General features: G+C 37.7%; 1 protein-coding gene across 4 annotated transcripts in view; it reads right to left on the minus strand.

Annotated features, from left to right (window-relative positions):
* LOC131158198 (ABC transporter C family member 13) overlaps nt 1-16951 on the minus strand; it is a 230507-nt gene that overhangs the window by 199512 nt on the left and 14044 nt on the right. For 3 of the 4 annotated variants that reach the window (XM_058112888.1, XM_058112887.1, XM_058112885.1), the window contains one exon: nt 14100-14178. In XM_058112888.1, the coding sequence (XP_057968871.1) occupies nt 14100-14178 (79 nt within the window). The remainder of the gene's footprint in view (nt 1-14099; nt 14179-16951) is intronic. The other variant, XM_058112886.1, reaches the window with a different exon arrangement.

Genomic DNA, 16951 nt, shown 5'->3' on the forward strand with positions numbered 1-16951 from the left:
ACTTCTTGGAGGGCCAAAGCTCCTTTGGAGCTTGTTCATGCGGATATATTTGGTCCCACAAGAACACCATCTCTTGGAAACAAAAGGTATTTCATCCTTTTTGTTGATGATATTACTAGAATGATATGGTTGTATTTTATTCAGCAAAAATCAGATGCCTTGTCAAAATTTTTGGTGTTCAAAGCCCTTGTTGAAGGGCAAAGTGGGCTGAAAATGAAGACCTTAAGAACTGATCGAGGAGGTGAATTCATATACCACCCGTTCAGGAATTATTGCAAGAAGGAAGGTATTCAAAGGCAACTAACAGTGAGTAGAAGCCCTCAGTAGAACGGAGTTGCTAAAAGAAAGAACCAGACCATTGTTGAAATGGCTCAGAGCATGTTAAAAGGTAAAGGACTTCCTAATTCTCTTTGGGCTGAAGCTGTACATACCATTGTTTATATCTTAAACAGGTCACCAACAAAATCAATAAGAATAGAACTCCCTATAAGGCTTGGAGTGGGAGAAAACCAAATGTTAGCCATCTAAAAGTGTTTGGTTGTCTAGCCTACTCACTCAACAAAGCTCCTAATAAGGACAAGTTTAATCAGAAGGGAGAAAAGCTTCTGTTTATTGGGTACAACGATGAATCATAGGGCTACCGGCTGCTGAATCCTGTTAATCACAAGCTAACAGTGGCAAGAGATGTCATCTTTGACGAAAGGGGAGTATTGCAGTGGACTTCCAGCAGCCAGAACTCAACAAATATTCCTGATTTTGTACCAACTAAAGCAACAAGACCTAAATCAGCTACTGAATCTCAGAATCCAGCAATTTCAGAAGTTGAAATTGCACCCGGGAACCTTAGTTCAAAATCTGAAAATTCAGAAAATGAAGGAACTTCATCCTCTTCACCCATCCTAAGAAGATCTAAAAGAGTTAGAAGACCTCCGGAGAGGTATGGTGATTTTAGAAACTATTTTTCTAATGAAAATTCAGAATTTGCTCTTTTCTCTTGTGAGCCATAGAATTTTGAAGATGCAGTGAAGGATTAAAAAAGGAAAAAGGCCATGGAAGAAGAGCTGAACGTGATTGAAAAGAACAACACATGGAAGCTTGTGGATCCTCCTAAAGGCAAAGACATTATTGGTCTCAAGTGTGTTTACAAAACCAAGTACAATGAGGATGGGTCCATTCAAAAGTACAAGGCCAGATTGGTTGCCAAAGGTTATTCTCAACAACTTAGAGTTGATTTCAACGAGACCTTTGCACCGGTTGCAAGAATTGAGACAATTCGGCTTGTACTTGCAATAGCTGCCAAATTGGAGTTAAATGTGTATCAAATGGATGTTAAATCTGCATTTCTCAATGGAGAACTGAATGAGGAAGTTTATGTTGAGCAGCCAAGTGGATATGAAGTGAAGGACAATGAAGAAAAGGTGTACAAACTGAACAAGGCTTTGTATGGCCTCAAACAAGCTCCACAAGCTTGGAACAATAAGATTGATTCTTATTTTCAGAATTCAGGATTTCAGAAAAGCGCTCATGAACTAGCTCTTTATTTTTTTTAAAAAGAAACTGATTTCATCATTGTTTGCTTGTACGTTGATGATCTAATTTACTTTGGAAGCAATCTTCATTTACTTGCTGATTTCAAGCACTCAATGATGAAAAATATTGAGATGACAGACTTAGGGATCATGAAGTACTTCCTCGGGATGCAAGTTAAGCAAGGAAGAAGGGAAATTTTCATTTCCCAAGAAAAGTATGCAGCTAATATCTTGAAGAAATTTCATATGAAGTACTGTACGACTTATGTTGTCTAGGTTCATGCACAGTCCAAGTGTACTTCATTATGCAGCGGCAAAAAGGGTATTAAGATACCTTAAAGGCACACTAAAACTTGGACTGAAGTACAGCAAAAATTTTGTTTTGACCGGTTTCACTGACAGTGATTGGGCTGGATCAGTTGATGATCGAAAAAGCACATCGGCATATATTTTCTGCCTTGGAAATAGCACCATTTCATGGTGTTCAAGAAAGCAAAACACTGTTGCCTTGTCATCTGCAGAAGCAGAATATATTTCAGCAACAGAGGCTGCTTGTGAAGGAGTTTGGCTGAGGAAATTACTTAGTGATTTAGGACTGAAGCAAGAGGGTCCTACAACCATTTATTGTGATAATATGTCAGCAATAGCTCTAACTAAGAACCCAGTTTTTCATGCCAGGACAAAGCATATTGAGGTCAAACATCACTTTATTCGTGACCTTGTGCAGAAGGAAGAAATTCAGCTAGAATTCATCAGCACTAATGAACAACCAGCAGACATGCTCACAAAACCTATTACTACTGAAACCTATTACTACTGAGAAGTTTTTGAAGTTCAAAGACATGTTAGGACTCACAGATTTAGAGGGGAATTTGTGAGAAAGTCGTGAACCTACTGAAGTTAGTTAATTCAGTTATTTAGTTGAAAAGTCAGCAAACAACTCAGCTTACAGTCAGCAGAACATTCAACAATAAAACTATTCAGTCAGCAAGTTGCAGCCAGTGTGATTCTTATTCAAAGTTCTGGTCAGTTTTTCAAAGTGGAATAGAGCTGTCATCCATTAATAGCACAGGAGTGAGTTATTTAGTCTAGGAACTTGTCATATTCTTTGCCTTGTTTTTAGGTTTATTTAATGAGTTGTTCGGTTCCTAGAATATTAAAATTTCCCATCTATTCCCCATGTACTCTTCCCTATAAATAGTGGCCTTATCCCAGTCATTTTAAATAGTGAAAAAATAGAAAAGAATCTCAAGAATCCAGCAAAAAGTGCTGCAGCACTGTAGCTTTTTATATATGTAATTTCTTCATCAAGTCAGTAAATTAAAGAGGCATTTTTCAGTATTTTTTTTTCTCTATTTTTTCTGTTTTTCTATTCTTCTGTTCCAACAGGACCATCCCTGAGAGGCTGCAATGGCAATAATAGTACGCACAGTGGTCATTTTAGCGACAGGAGCAAAGGTCTCCTCATAGTCAACCCCATACTCTTGGTGGTTACCGAGAGCAACGAAACGAGCCTTATAACGGTCCATAGACCCATCAGGCCGAAGTTTCACAGGAAAAACCCACTTACACCCAATTAGCTTGATATGAGAAGGACAAGGGACCTGTCCCAAGTCCGATTTTCTCGAAGAGCTCAAAGTTCTTCCTGCATAGCCTTTCTCCAACACTCATGTTTATTAACTTGTGAGTAGGAATTAGGAATCGACACAGTTGATAAGGTAGTCGTGAAGGAGGTAAGAGGGAAACCATACCTATCCGGTGGATGAGAAGCACAGCCAGATCAATGAGGAGGATGCAAAACGGGATGAGGGTCAGGTGGCATATCAGACTCAGGAAGGGATAGAGTTGGCCGACGGCATTCATACACAAAACCAGGCTTGAAGCATTCAGGAGGGCATATCAAATCATCAAAGTGAGGAAGAACAGAAACTGCAGGAGATGATGTAAGAGAAGTAGGAAAGACATTGATGCTTAAAGAAAACGACATTACAAGATATATGAAATTTATTGGAGGAAGAATCATAGCACACAAATCCTTTTTGCGATAAGTTATCCCATAAAGGCACATTTCACAGATTGCGCAGAGAGTTTGTGATGTTGATGCAAAGGTAGATGCACAAAACAGACACAGCCAAAAGGGTGTAAGTCAAGAAATCTAGGGTGTTGTTTATGCAGACAATAGTATGGAGAGTCAAACCTTAGCACTTTATAAGGCAACCTATTAATCAAATATACTGCTGTAGCTAAAGCTTCAACCCAAAATTTACGAGGAACAGAAGACGCATGTAACAAGGTCCTAGCAACATGTAAAAAAAGTTGATTTTTGCGCTCAGCCACACCATTCTGTTGAGGCGTATAAGGACACAAGTGGTGAGAAACAATTCCTATGTGACGAAGAAACTCAAGAAATTCATGAGACATATATTCTCCACCAGAATCAGATCGTAAAGTCCTAAAGCTAGTGGTAAATTGAGTCTCAACATATGCTAGAAACGATTTGAAAACAGCAAGGACTTCAGACTTACAGCGCAGAAAATATACCCAAGTATACCGACTATAGTCATCTATGAATGTCACAAAATATTTATAATGAGCATGAGAAATAACAGGAGTAATGCCCCATACATCACTATGAACTAGGTCAAAGCAATTCTTTGGCCTACTCCCGGAAGAAGGGAAGGGAAGAATCTTACTTATTCCGATTTTACATGTAGAACAATCAAAAGACAAAGCATGAGGCAAAGAAGAATATTTTTTTTCCCAACAAACCAGAATTCAGCAAATGAGATAAAACAACACTGTTTCAATGGCCTAAACGTTTGTGCCATACTTCACATTTATTGGAAACTGTAGTACAAGCCAAAGAAATGATACTAGGAATGGAAAAGTATAATGGAAACAGTCTCCCAACTCTAGGCCCCTTCGCTATTGTCCTCCCTGACACCAGATCCTGCACATGACAACCATCACAAGAAAACTGAACATTATAATTATCATCCAGTAATTGTCCAACTGAGATAAGACTAGTAGAAAGCATATCAGGAAAACTGGTCATGTGATGGGATGCAGCAGAATCAACAAGCCAAGATTGAGAGGGTATAGTACCCTTACCTTGCAGCCCTAAAGCAGAAAATGCCGATGCAATTATATGCTGCACCATTTCTGGTGTAAGGGCAGGTGTAGCAGCAGTGGAAGGTGACACTGGAGCGAGATTTTGAGTGCTGGTTACCCCATCAGAAGTGTGGCCAGTAGCAGTAGCATGATAAGCATTCACAGGTCGGTTTTGAGGACGTGTTGGGCATTCTTTGATTGTGTGCCCCTTCTGTTTACAGTAGCTGCAGAACTTTTTAGCACAATGGGCAGTAATATGCCCATAATCTTAGCAACTATAGCACTGAACCGTACGCATGTCTCGGCCCCTCCCCTTGCCTTGAGCAGCGTATGCAACAGCATTCTCATGCGGAAGCGAAGATTGAGTAAGTAAGACATTGTTCCTCTTGAAGAAGTGCTCCAAAACAAACGTCAAGAGATGGTGAAGGATCCCTGTGCATCAGGTTGGAGCGAATAGACTTGAATTCTGGCCTTAGTTTCATTAAAAACTGGTCTCTTTTGCTAGCTTCATGGACTGCTTGATCAGCAGAGAGAGACACAGCCGCCATGTTGGCATACACAATATCAGAAAACTCAGCCGAAAGATTCTGAAAACCACAGAAATATTCCTGAACAGAAGAGTGTACCTTGGGAATAGGCAGCAAGATCTGTTTCCAACTGAAATCGCCAGGCAGAATGATCTTGATGATAGACCTTTTCAAGTACTCCCACATCAATTCAGCCGTCTTGTAAGGCCTTAAATGAGTATAAGCAGTGGATCAACAGACCCAAGAATCCAAGTCATCAGGCGAGCATATTTCACCTTCCATTGAACCAACTTCATAGGATCGGCACGTGCTGGATCACTCCCACCAACATGACCCCACAACTCCTTTCCCATGACAAAAAGATGAAACTGAAACTCCCAGGCAGCATAATTCTTCCCTCTAAACCGAGTTTGAAAGACTTCTGAGTTGGTGTTGTTAGCCATAACTAGAATCTCTCGAAATTCACAAAAAAAACTGCAAACCAGAACCCACACCCAAGAAACCAGAAAACCAAAGCCTAGAACCACGAAAATTGGACCAAAGACAAGGTTGATTCAGAGAGTGGCTCTGATACCATGTCAGATTTGCTCGATGACCCTCAATCGAGTGGTCTTTTTCTTATATAGAAGTCATTTTCCCTAATTATAATATATCCCTTAATTACAGTATCCCCTAATTACAGCAATGGCATATATTCCTAAATTACAATATCTCCTAATTACAGCATCTCCTAACATTAAGCATCCTAATTACAACATCTCCTAACATTAAGCATTGACCCCTAATTCTAGAATGATATCTACAGATTTGTTTCCTAAATAACTATACAACAATTTATGGTAGGTTCGACAGATTTGTTTCCTAAATAAATGTAGAACAATTTATGGTGAAAACAGAATGAAATTTCCGTATTTCTTGAATTATTTTGTACAGACCAATATACAATATTTATAATACAATCGGAGGATCTAAATATGGAAATAATCTCCCAAATAAATCTCTCTCAATAATATAGAACATATACTTCAATAAATTACTCCAAGATATTCGAAGGTACTCCGGATTTCTACATATGGTAAGTTTGTTGTGTATCCTACTAACAGCAATCACCTAGGTTTATTGCTCATGGGGGGATTCAAACTTAGTGCTCTAGCTCAAGAAGTCATTATATGGTTTAAAGCAGTCTCCCAGGGCATGGTTTGGTTGATTCGGTGATGTACCACTTGAGTTTGGCCTTTGACAGTATGTAGTAGATCATTATATATTTCATAGTCATACACCATCCAGATAGGTTCTACTTATTGTTTATGTGGATGATATCATGATTAATGGTGACGATGATCAACATATCTAGAACTTGAAGCATTTCCTGCAAACTAAGTTTCAGACCAAGGATTTGGAACCATTTAAGTACTTCTTGGATATAGAAGTATCGAGATCTTGTATGGGAAATTTCTTGACTTTTCAAATAAGACTAGGATGTTGGGATCCAAACCCATTGAGGAACCTATGGATCCTAACACTAAGCTAGTGTTAGATATGGGTGATTTTTTTTTGCTTTTATTAAAAGAATAGAGTTCATTAATAAGAGGAGAATTTACAAAAAGGAGGAGAAGACTTCTCCCACCAAAATTCTTGATTAATCCAAAAAAATAATAATAAAACAAAAAAAAAAACTAGAAAAAAATAATATTTAGAGAAGAAGATTCCTCCAAGCTGCCCATTCAATTTTTACCCTTAAAATAATTGTGTGTTATGCTCCAACCATAATCCCCACAACACTGCAAAAATACCACATTTCTAAAGTGCAACCCTCTCCTCCCTTCTACCAAACCCCTCAAAAGAAATAAACAACAATTCCTCCACCATGCCAAGCAAACCTAAGATTTTCCCATCACACCAAATAATTTACTCCAGATTCTCCAAGCATAGCCACAATGTAAAATAGGTGAGGTTCCCTTTCAGAACTCAAATACTGGAGATAATGCCTTCAAAGGTCTTCTAATCTGCAACATGTTATTAGTATAGATTTTATTAAAGATATGGATTATTTTTTGCCCAACCTTGGATGATACTAGAGACTTGTTGGAAAGCTGAGGGGACGTATGGTATCATTGCCAAAAATTAGAAAAACGAAAACAAAAAACTAGAAACAAAAACTAAAAACTAGAAAGCAGTAACCTGTTTGGTTAACATTTGTAAAGATAATGCAAATTAAAAACTTCATTAAAAAATGCTCATTTTCATCTTAAAATCAAAATATTATAAAAATATTATTAAAATAATAAAATTACAAAATAATAGACATTACAAAATTACTACAATAAAAATAAAATTTATTATAATTATTTTAATTAATTGTTCTACTTTCAAATTTTACTTTACAATAAAAAAAATTATTGGACATGACAATTGAAAAATAGTAAAAGTATTTTGTAACTGGCTTTATTATTATATTTTAAAATTTATGTATATATTTCTTTTAATTATATTTAAATTCATATGATCATTTAAATTGGATTTTAATTTAAGTGTAGAAAATGAATAATTTAATCCAAAAAAAATATTTCTGGACATTAAAATTTCTGACAACAGGTTGCTAAAACAACTGAAAAAAATAAAATCTGGTTTTCAATTTTTTGGCAAACAATAGAAAACCGGCAACAAAAAAAGTAAACTAATAGCAGAAACAGACGCATTTTTATAACCTATTTTTTCACTGTGGAGAAATAGAAAACAGAAAACAGCAATGACACCAAACAGACCCTAAATTATCTGTTAGTCACGTGGCCAGATATATCTTTCGCAACAAGTGTTGTGAATTAGTTTCTTGATTCTCTGAGAAAAAGCCTAAATAAAAGCTTTTTATTTGGACTTCGGCACTTGATAGAATGAATACTACTGATGTGCTTCAAAATAGAAAGCCTAATAAAGCCCTATCACTAAATGTGCGTGTCCTTCGTTTAAGGAATGGGGAGGCTTGCCCACACTTGTTTCTTCATTGCCCTTTTACATGAGTTTTCTCGAATAAATTATTTGGTATACGTCGTGAAGACTGGATTTGTCCACCCACTTTGAAGGCTTTTTGCTCCATCACATTTACAAGGTTTGGAAAAGGGGATAGGATAGGAAAGCCTTGTGTAGATGCACTCTTATGGCTGTTTTTTGGTATGTTTGGTTTGAGAGAAACGCCAAAATTTTCAAAGGGATGACCATAGGCCCACAGCTAATAATTTAGCTTGTAGTAAAGTGGTTAATCTTGCATCACTTTGGGTGTCGGCTAATGGTTGTTTTCATCATGTTTCTTTAGAAGACATACTGTGGGACTAGTTGGCTCTACTTAATTGAGTCTGGCTTTCAAATTATGATGATATTCTAGTGTAATTTTTAGTTATTGTTGTACGAGGAGGATTTATTATGCTCCCAGTATTTTTTATTTTCTTTTCCAGTTTTTCTTTTGACGTACATTCTGTTCTTTTCTAATAAATTTCCTTGTTTATCAAAAAAAATTCTCCAAGGATTTTTTTTTTTTGTTTCTTTGATAATAAACAAAGAATTCATTAATACAAAAAAGAATATACAGCTAAAAGAATATGACACTCCTTAACATAGTCTGAAAAATTCAGATAAAAAACACAAAAGAAAAACCCACAAACTAAAGAACAAAAGAGGAAAAACCATCACGAACTAACACTCCAACACATATCACCAATCGGGCTGAATATCAGAAAAGCTCGCACCCTTAAAATTCCCTTGTCCCACACACCAAAGAGAAGCCAAATAATGTATCTTCGCCAAAACCAGCAACTGAGCCGATTTCTTCCCTAGGAAAGCGGGCATTACACTCTATCCACAGCCCCCAAAAAACTGGAAAAAAAAAAAAATGGCACATTTCCAAAGTGCTTCCCTTTTCTTTTTCCTGCCAAATCCAGCAAAAGTCACAGCAAAAAATCCTCCATTGTCTTTGAGCTCACCCAACATTCCCCTAAAATACCAAATAACTTATTCCAAACACTCCAAGCATAGTCACAATGAATGAACAAATGCGATGATGATTCCTAAAAATGAACAAATGTGATGATGATTCCTAACAATTAAAGCAGAGAACACATATGCCCAGAGATATAGACTTTAAAGGTCTCCTAACTTGCAGCAAGTTACTGGTATTAATTCTATCAAGCGCAACCAACCAGACAAAAGCCTTAATTTTAAAGCACACTTTGGCCTTGCAAATAGAACTATAGAGAGGAAAAGAAAAATTCGACCTATTCAAAAAATCATAAAAAGATTTGCACGGATAAACCCTTGAGGGATCCAAAGACCAAGACCGCCTATCCACCTCTAAATAAAAACGACAATTAATTCAAAAAGACTAGCAAAGATGATAGCTCCCCCAGCTCCCTATCATTTAATGGTCTACGGAAGTAGAAATACCACGAAGGCAACGGACCACCTGGATGAACAACAAAGAATAAATGGACTCATCCTGGCCTAAGCTTAGGCAAAAAAGGCGTGGAAAGGAGATGGACAAAACTACATTCCTCAACCAAGGATCTTTCCAATACCAGATTTTACTACCTCCAACCCACCAGGAATTTAACATAGGGAATGAAAGAGGGGTTAACTCTAAGAGATAGCTTTCCACAGACTCTCCGAAGAACATCTAAATCTCAAATTAGCATCCCACCCATTCTCTTCTAAACCATACTTACTTCTAACAACCCAATGCCACAGAGAGGAGCTCTCTAGCGAAACCAACAAAGCCATTTAGCCAAAAGGGCTGTGTTTCTAGACACTAGATTTCCAATACCCAAACTACCCACCTATTTAGACCTACCCACCACTCCCCAACTAACCAAAAGATCACTACTACCCCCTAACCCTGACCACAAAAATCCCTTACAATCTTCTCAATCTTATTAACAACCCCTACCAAAAAAAAAATACTAGAGACATGCCTAGATAAGAGTAATTCTACCACTAAGAGAAAAAAGAGCACTCTTCCACCCATCCAATCTCTTAGAAACCCTTTTCTACAACAAGATCTGAAAAGTTAGTAGATCTAGGGTTACCCCCCAAAGGAACCCCAAGATAGGACAACAGCCAATCCAAAACACTACACCCACGTCCACAAAAAACTCCCTAACATTCTCCACAGCCATATTGAGAGTTGTGATACCGTTCTTACCCATATTAATCTAAGGCCCAAAATCCTTCTCAAAAACGTGAAAGACTCAAAATATTCTTAAAGGATGATTTGTGACGCTCTAGAAAAAAGATAGTATCAGCAACAAACTAAAGGTGCTAGACCTTGAACCCCCCCTCTCTCCCCACTTCCAAGCCTTTCACTATACCTCCATGCGTCACCCCATCCACCATCCTACTCAAAGAATCAGCCACTTAAACAAACAAAACCAGGGAAAGAGGGTCACCTTGCCTAATCACCCTTGTAGCCTTAAACCAAAACTTAGACTCACCGGTTACTAAAACCGAATAGCTCACATTAAGCAAACAACCTCTAATCTAACATCGCCATCTCTCTCCAAAACCCTTCCTCACAAAGATCTTATCCAAGAACTTCCAGTTCACTCTATCATAAGCTTTCTCAAAATCCAACTTAAAGATGATACCCTTTTTCTTCCTTATACAAATATCCTCCACAACCACATTAGAAATCAAAATGGCATCCACAATTTGCCTACCCCCACAAACGCATTTTAAGCCTTAGAAATAGTTAGAGATGTACAAAAATTACGAAAAAATCAAAAACCAGACCGAAACACATCTCGGTTCAGTCTTTCAATTTGCAGTTACAATTCCGATTTTGGTACAAAACCAAACCGAAAACCAAATTAATAAATTATAATTGTATAATTTTATGTAATACTAATATTCAAAGCAGAAAGCTTTTGCTCATTGAAGAACCCACACAAGAATCTTGCGGCTATGGCCTTCAGCTCAGAGTCATATATCTTCGTTTCGGACGCAGTCACCGAAGTTTCGCTGAGAAAATGACCAAGTGGTCCACCAGATGCGGTTGCACCACCACAGCCACCAAGAAAGTCCTCGAGTTTAAGACTTGGACCACCGGAGAGAATAGATAGATCAGTTGCACTTGCACCCAAAGCAACATCTTGTTCCTTTTCTTCAGGCATTGTAATAATATTGTCTACAGTAACAAAAAAATAAAGAGTATCATATTGTTATCTAGAGAGAGAGAGAGAGAGAGAGATGTATTATAGGAAGGCAAAATAAAACTAACGCGGATGTGTAGCGTGGAAGGGTTGGAAGAGGCGTAGGTGAGAGGAATTTGCAGAGGGGATCTGCTGGTGGTTGGAAAGAGAGAAGGCGAACCAATTTTGGCAAGCATCCATGTCGGTGTTGGTGAGCATGAAATTAAGAGAAATCGTCTCTTATGCTTTTATGATAGAGAGAGAGGGGGAATGGACTGGAAGCAATAAACCGAGGCCACTGAAGGTGACTCAGATATAGAGGTGGCGAAAGAAAGAGACATGACGAGAGATGCTCACTACCTAGCACGAGCATCAAGGCTTTGGCCTCTGAGGCTCCAAAAGTCGAACACTCGCAAATCTATAGGAACTCGCCGAAAGTAGCAAAGTTCTCGGCTGTCCTCAAGGAACTAATTCTCCGGCAATGCATGGCCTCTACGCACTCCTCTTCCTCCTCTTTCTTCACTCCGTAGCTCTCGTCACTGCTCTAGGATCTCGAAACACTACCTCTAAATGGCTCACACTCGATGGTTCTCATCCCACATCGATTGCACATGGGAAGGGAATTAGTTTCCCTTCCTATAAATACCAACTCCACCCCCCCCCCCCCTCCTCTTCAGCCTTCAACTTTACAAGCTAGGCCCATGTTTTGGATGTGGGCTACAGGCCCATGGAGGCCAATGGCTAAAAGTCTGTCATAATTTAAAATTTTGAAAACTGATGTTTAACTTAACCAAACCAAAAAACCGGCGTTTTGGGTTTTTATAAACCGACGGTTTACAATTCGATATTAGCTTGAGAAATTTTAAAACCGAAAATTTCAGTTCGGTGTTTGGTTTTGTTAATAACCGAACCGAATAAAACCGATTACAGCCCTAGAAATAGTCCTATCAAGTACCATACCCACCCTATCAGCTAACACTTCGGTGATGATTTTTTAAACACTTGAAACTAAGCTAATAGGTCAATAATCCGAAATCTTAACAGATTTACTCTTCTTTGACACAAGAGTTATGAAAGTGGAATTAATACTCTTACTTAAAATCCCATTTCTTTAAATTCATTAAAGACCTTAAGCAAATCATCCTTAACCACCTTCCAACAATCTTGGAAGAAAGCCGTATTAAAAACATTCAATCCTAGTAAGCAAATCATCCTTAACCACCTTCCAACAATCTTGGAAGAAAGCCATATTAAAACCATTCAATCCTAGAGCTTTATCCCCTCTCCATGTCAAAAACTGTGGCCCTCACTTCCTCTTCCTCGAAAAGTCTTTCCAACCAACCTATCTCCTCGCCAGATAAAGGATCCCACTCTAATCCTTCAATCATAGGTCCACTATCATCCTCCTCACAAATACAAATCAGAATAAAATTCAGTGATTTCAGCAGCAATTTGACTCTGATCAGTTATCATGAACCCCCCTATCCAGTTCCAACTCCCTAATCAAATTCTTCCTCGCAAGGATATACTAATGCAGATTGCATTGTGTCACCTTCCAACAAAAGATCGACAACCGGGTACTATATCTTTGTTGGTAGTAACTTGGTTTCTTGAAGGAGTATGAAACAATCTGTAGTGACTAGGTCAAGTGCTGAGTGCTTGAGTTACAGTATAGGGTCATGGCTCACACTACCTGTGCACTGGCTTGGCTAAAGAACGAGTTGGAAGAACTGAGTTTCCACATTCTCAGTCTATGGAGTTGATGTGTGATAATCAAGTTGCCATTCATATTGCCCCCAACCCGGTTTTCCATGAGCAAATAGAACACATTGAAGTTGATTGCCGCTTTGCTCAGGAAAAACTTGTGTAAAAGCTTATTGCCGCCACTCATCTAAAGTCTAATGCAGCTTGCTGATTTATTTACTAAAGTATTGAGGGGTTCTCATGATAAATTCATTTGTAACAAGCTAGGAGTATATGATATATATGTTCAAGGTTGAAGGGGAGTGTTGATGGTTGTTTTTGTCATTTAGCATTATTAAGTTATTAGTGTATCAGTGTTATGTTAGTAAGTGAAAGTTAGTAAGTGTATTATGGTCATTTGCATGTACTTGACATATATTATAAACAGAGGAGAGACCTATCATTGTGATTAGGTCTTCCCTTTTACCCAACTATTCAACAGTCTACTTAGCAAAAACCAAGTACGCTCGATTGATTGCAGGGTTTTTTATTGCTTACCTGTTTTAAAGGATGTGAGAAAGATAAAGATTCTTAAAGACTTCTATTGTGTTGTTTTTACTGTGCTTTGGGGAATCTGGTTCAAATAAAATGCCCACATTTTTAATGGATGCTCTCTAACTTTATCATTACTGTGGGATTGAATTAGAGCTTTCCCCTTTAGGTACTTCAAAAGGGGTGTGCTTCTCATATTATCAAGGAGATTCGATGGAACCGTTCATATGATGTTTTGTTTGCCTTTTCTTCTTCTAGATTTTCCTCTTTTTGTATTCTTTTTCTGATTGTTGAATTAGGAAGACATCTTATTCTCTGCATTGAATATATTTTTCTCTTAATGAAATTTCTTTTTCTATAAAAAAAATTTTTAAATAAAAAAATAAAAAAATAAAAAATAAAAAACCTAATGTAAAAATAGTAAATAATTTATGAGCAGAGCATGGGAAAAAATTTTCAGCATGTTCTTATTAACAAGTAAAATATCCTGAAAAATATCAGTTCATGAAAAAAGAAATACATACAGTGTTTCCGTTACAACCATCCGCAAGGTTGCTGTCAACTGAAAGAAGTGGATCTTCAATTGAACTACATGCTCTGCAACTATAGCATAGTCAATGGACATTGACGGAAGAAGAAAATTAAGGGCAAAAGAAGTACATATTAGAATATGGACTAATGGATAAGGAAAATGATACCTCTTATACTAAAATGATTACTGGCAGTAGACAACAGATGAAGAGTAAATCTTGAAAGTGATGTGAGACAGGCTCAGGGCACATTTGTGTGCATGTGCAAATGTGTTCATGCACGCATGAGCCTCCGTGAGTGTGTGCGTAGAATATATTGATGTTATAGAAAACTAACAGCAATTAAATATTGAAATAATACATTTAATATTTTGATCAGTATTTTGATTAATTATGTTTAAAACTTGAAGGAAATTGTGCCCTAGACCTTCATAGTAATAGAAAATAACTTTTATGAAGAAAAATTTTAAAACTTGAACCTTGAAATGCATTCCATTTTGGAGACTTGATTTAAACCACCTCTTGAACTCTTTTGTTTTCCCCTCTTCATACGAAGGGGCCTTTTGTTCACACTTGTCAAGCTTGATATACATTGTTGGCCACAACCTAACAACTAAAGCTTTTAGGTAAAAAGTGGTTGTCTAACATGGTGTCAAACCTGGTTACCATGAGGTCCTAGGTTCTAGTCTCGTTGCCCACACTTATTGTGTGGTGTTTAAAAAAATTGTTGTATTCTCTGTAATGGGTGTTATTGATCATGTGTTTATCTCTACACGTGCTATTGGGCTGCACATGCAGGGGAGTGTTAAAGCTTGATGTACATTTTTGGCCCACAACCTAACAGTTTAAGCTTTTAGGTGAAGTGGTAACCTAACATGCTTTATAGCTTATTAGTAGGGGCTGAAAAATCTCTTGACCTGTTCAAAAACAAGTGAACCAGACTTCTTTGGCAGAGCTTTTTGATGGTTCACAATCTCCTCTGACCAAATAAGGACTTCACCTAAATATTTATTCAGTGTGTCTCATTCCGAAGTGCTTATTTGGACAGCTCTAAACCCCTCCCCCCCTCCCCTCCCCCCCCAACCAAAATTGAAGAAGTTTGCTCTTCGAAAACTCCTCAATGAAATTTCCTTTTCTACCAAAAATTCAACTGGTGCTTCTCGTCCAATCACCAATAAATGTTCTCATTTTTTATTCTCCACCTTTTCTTTTAATCTATTTTTTTGTTAGAAGAGAATGAGTTATTTCAGCAATAAAGTTGTCAGAATGGGGGTATATTTGTCCTTACAGCTTTTATTATTATTAATATATAAGAGGGCAGACCTGGAGCTGTACATAACTCTCCAGGAAACTGCCGCCTCCTGGTATCTCTCACAGTCTTCTTCTTTTCTGCTCTTCTTCTCCCTCCTCCACCTCTAACTTTACAACATGGAAACAGAGCATTAATCTCCTCTAAATCTGATTTTTCTGAGTTTCTTTTTGACATTCTGTTTTTCATTTTCTTTCTTTTCTTCCACTAATAAGCTCCCAACTCTGATTTTCTAGTTGGTTTGAGAGTCATTTAAGGTCACTCTTTATCTTGGTGTTGATGTGCAGCATCCTTGGTATGACGCTCTGTGTGTTCATGGTGATTTGCTGATGTGAAGTGACACTCTGTTTCTGGTGTATGCTGTTGCTGTGTTGCTGCTTGCTGGTTGGTTGCCCACTTCCACATGGCCAAGTAATTCCTCGTAGTATATTGTGACTTATGCTCCATGGTCAGACCAGCCCTTTGAAGTTCTGAAGTTCTACTATGTTCTTGTGTGTGCCGCCTGATTTCGCTTTGTTGATGTGTTGTTCACTCCTGGTACTGGTGTGCACTTATTGTAGCATATTGTGGGCGGTTTTGACGGCCTCTACAGAGAGAGCTTCAACTGATACTGTTAACAAACAGATCACAGGCATCACATTGGTTAGGTCCTTCAACTATCTTCTGTGGTCTAAGGCAGTGCGTGTTTATATTAACACAAAAGGAAAGCCCAAATATTTGCTGCATTCTCCTCCATCTCTAGACTCCAAGGATTATGAAGGGAGGCACAGGTCAAAGACAAGATAAGGGAGGGGTGGCTTAGATGGTTTGAGCATTTGAAACACAAGCCTAGTAGAGCACATGTGAGGAGGAGTGAGTTAGTTATTTGTTTTTGGCATGCAAAGGGGTAGGAGTAGACCGAAAATAATTTGGAATAAGGGAGTGAGGAAGGATTTAATAGCCCTTAATCTAATAGAGGAAAATGCTATCGATCACGAATTGGGAAGAAAAGGATTCATGTAGCCAACCCCTGGGACTTAAGGCCTGTGGCAATAGTTGTTTGATGTTGTTGAAAATTCCCAAATAACTGAAAGATAAAAGGTACTAATCGATCATGAAAATTTATTTGAGGTCTCTTCCTCATTCCTTAGGTCATTTTGCATGCAATTCAAAATTGGGATGCCTAATTTCACTTTTTGAGGATTTATTTGCTCTAGTTGTGTTAAATAGGGAGTTAACCTTAATTGAATTAAGGATTCTTCCTTGAATAGAAAAAAATTTGCTTCCAAACACTCTTATAGGACAAGGAAGAGGGTTCCTTGACTTGAAGGGCATTTTTAAAAATTGGGGTTTGGGGCAACAATCCTTGCTTCTATTTCTCTATATATATATTTAAGAAAAAAAAAACGCAAAGGGCAACACAACATAGATGTATTTAACTTGTAATATATTAGTCCTAAAACTTACATTCATATGTCTATTAACCATTTCTAAGGTTTCATAAAAGAATTCCATCCTTTACTACTAATTTTCTTTATTTTTTCAAAACAAAATCGAA

This window comes from Malania oleifera, chromosome 6, assembly GCF_029873635.1.
Source record: "Malania oleifera isolate guangnan ecotype guangnan chromosome 6, ASM2987363v1, whole genome shotgun sequence".
Classification (NCBI taxonomy): domain Eukaryota; kingdom Viridiplantae; phylum Streptophyta; class Magnoliopsida; order Santalales; family Ximeniaceae; genus Malania; species Malania oleifera.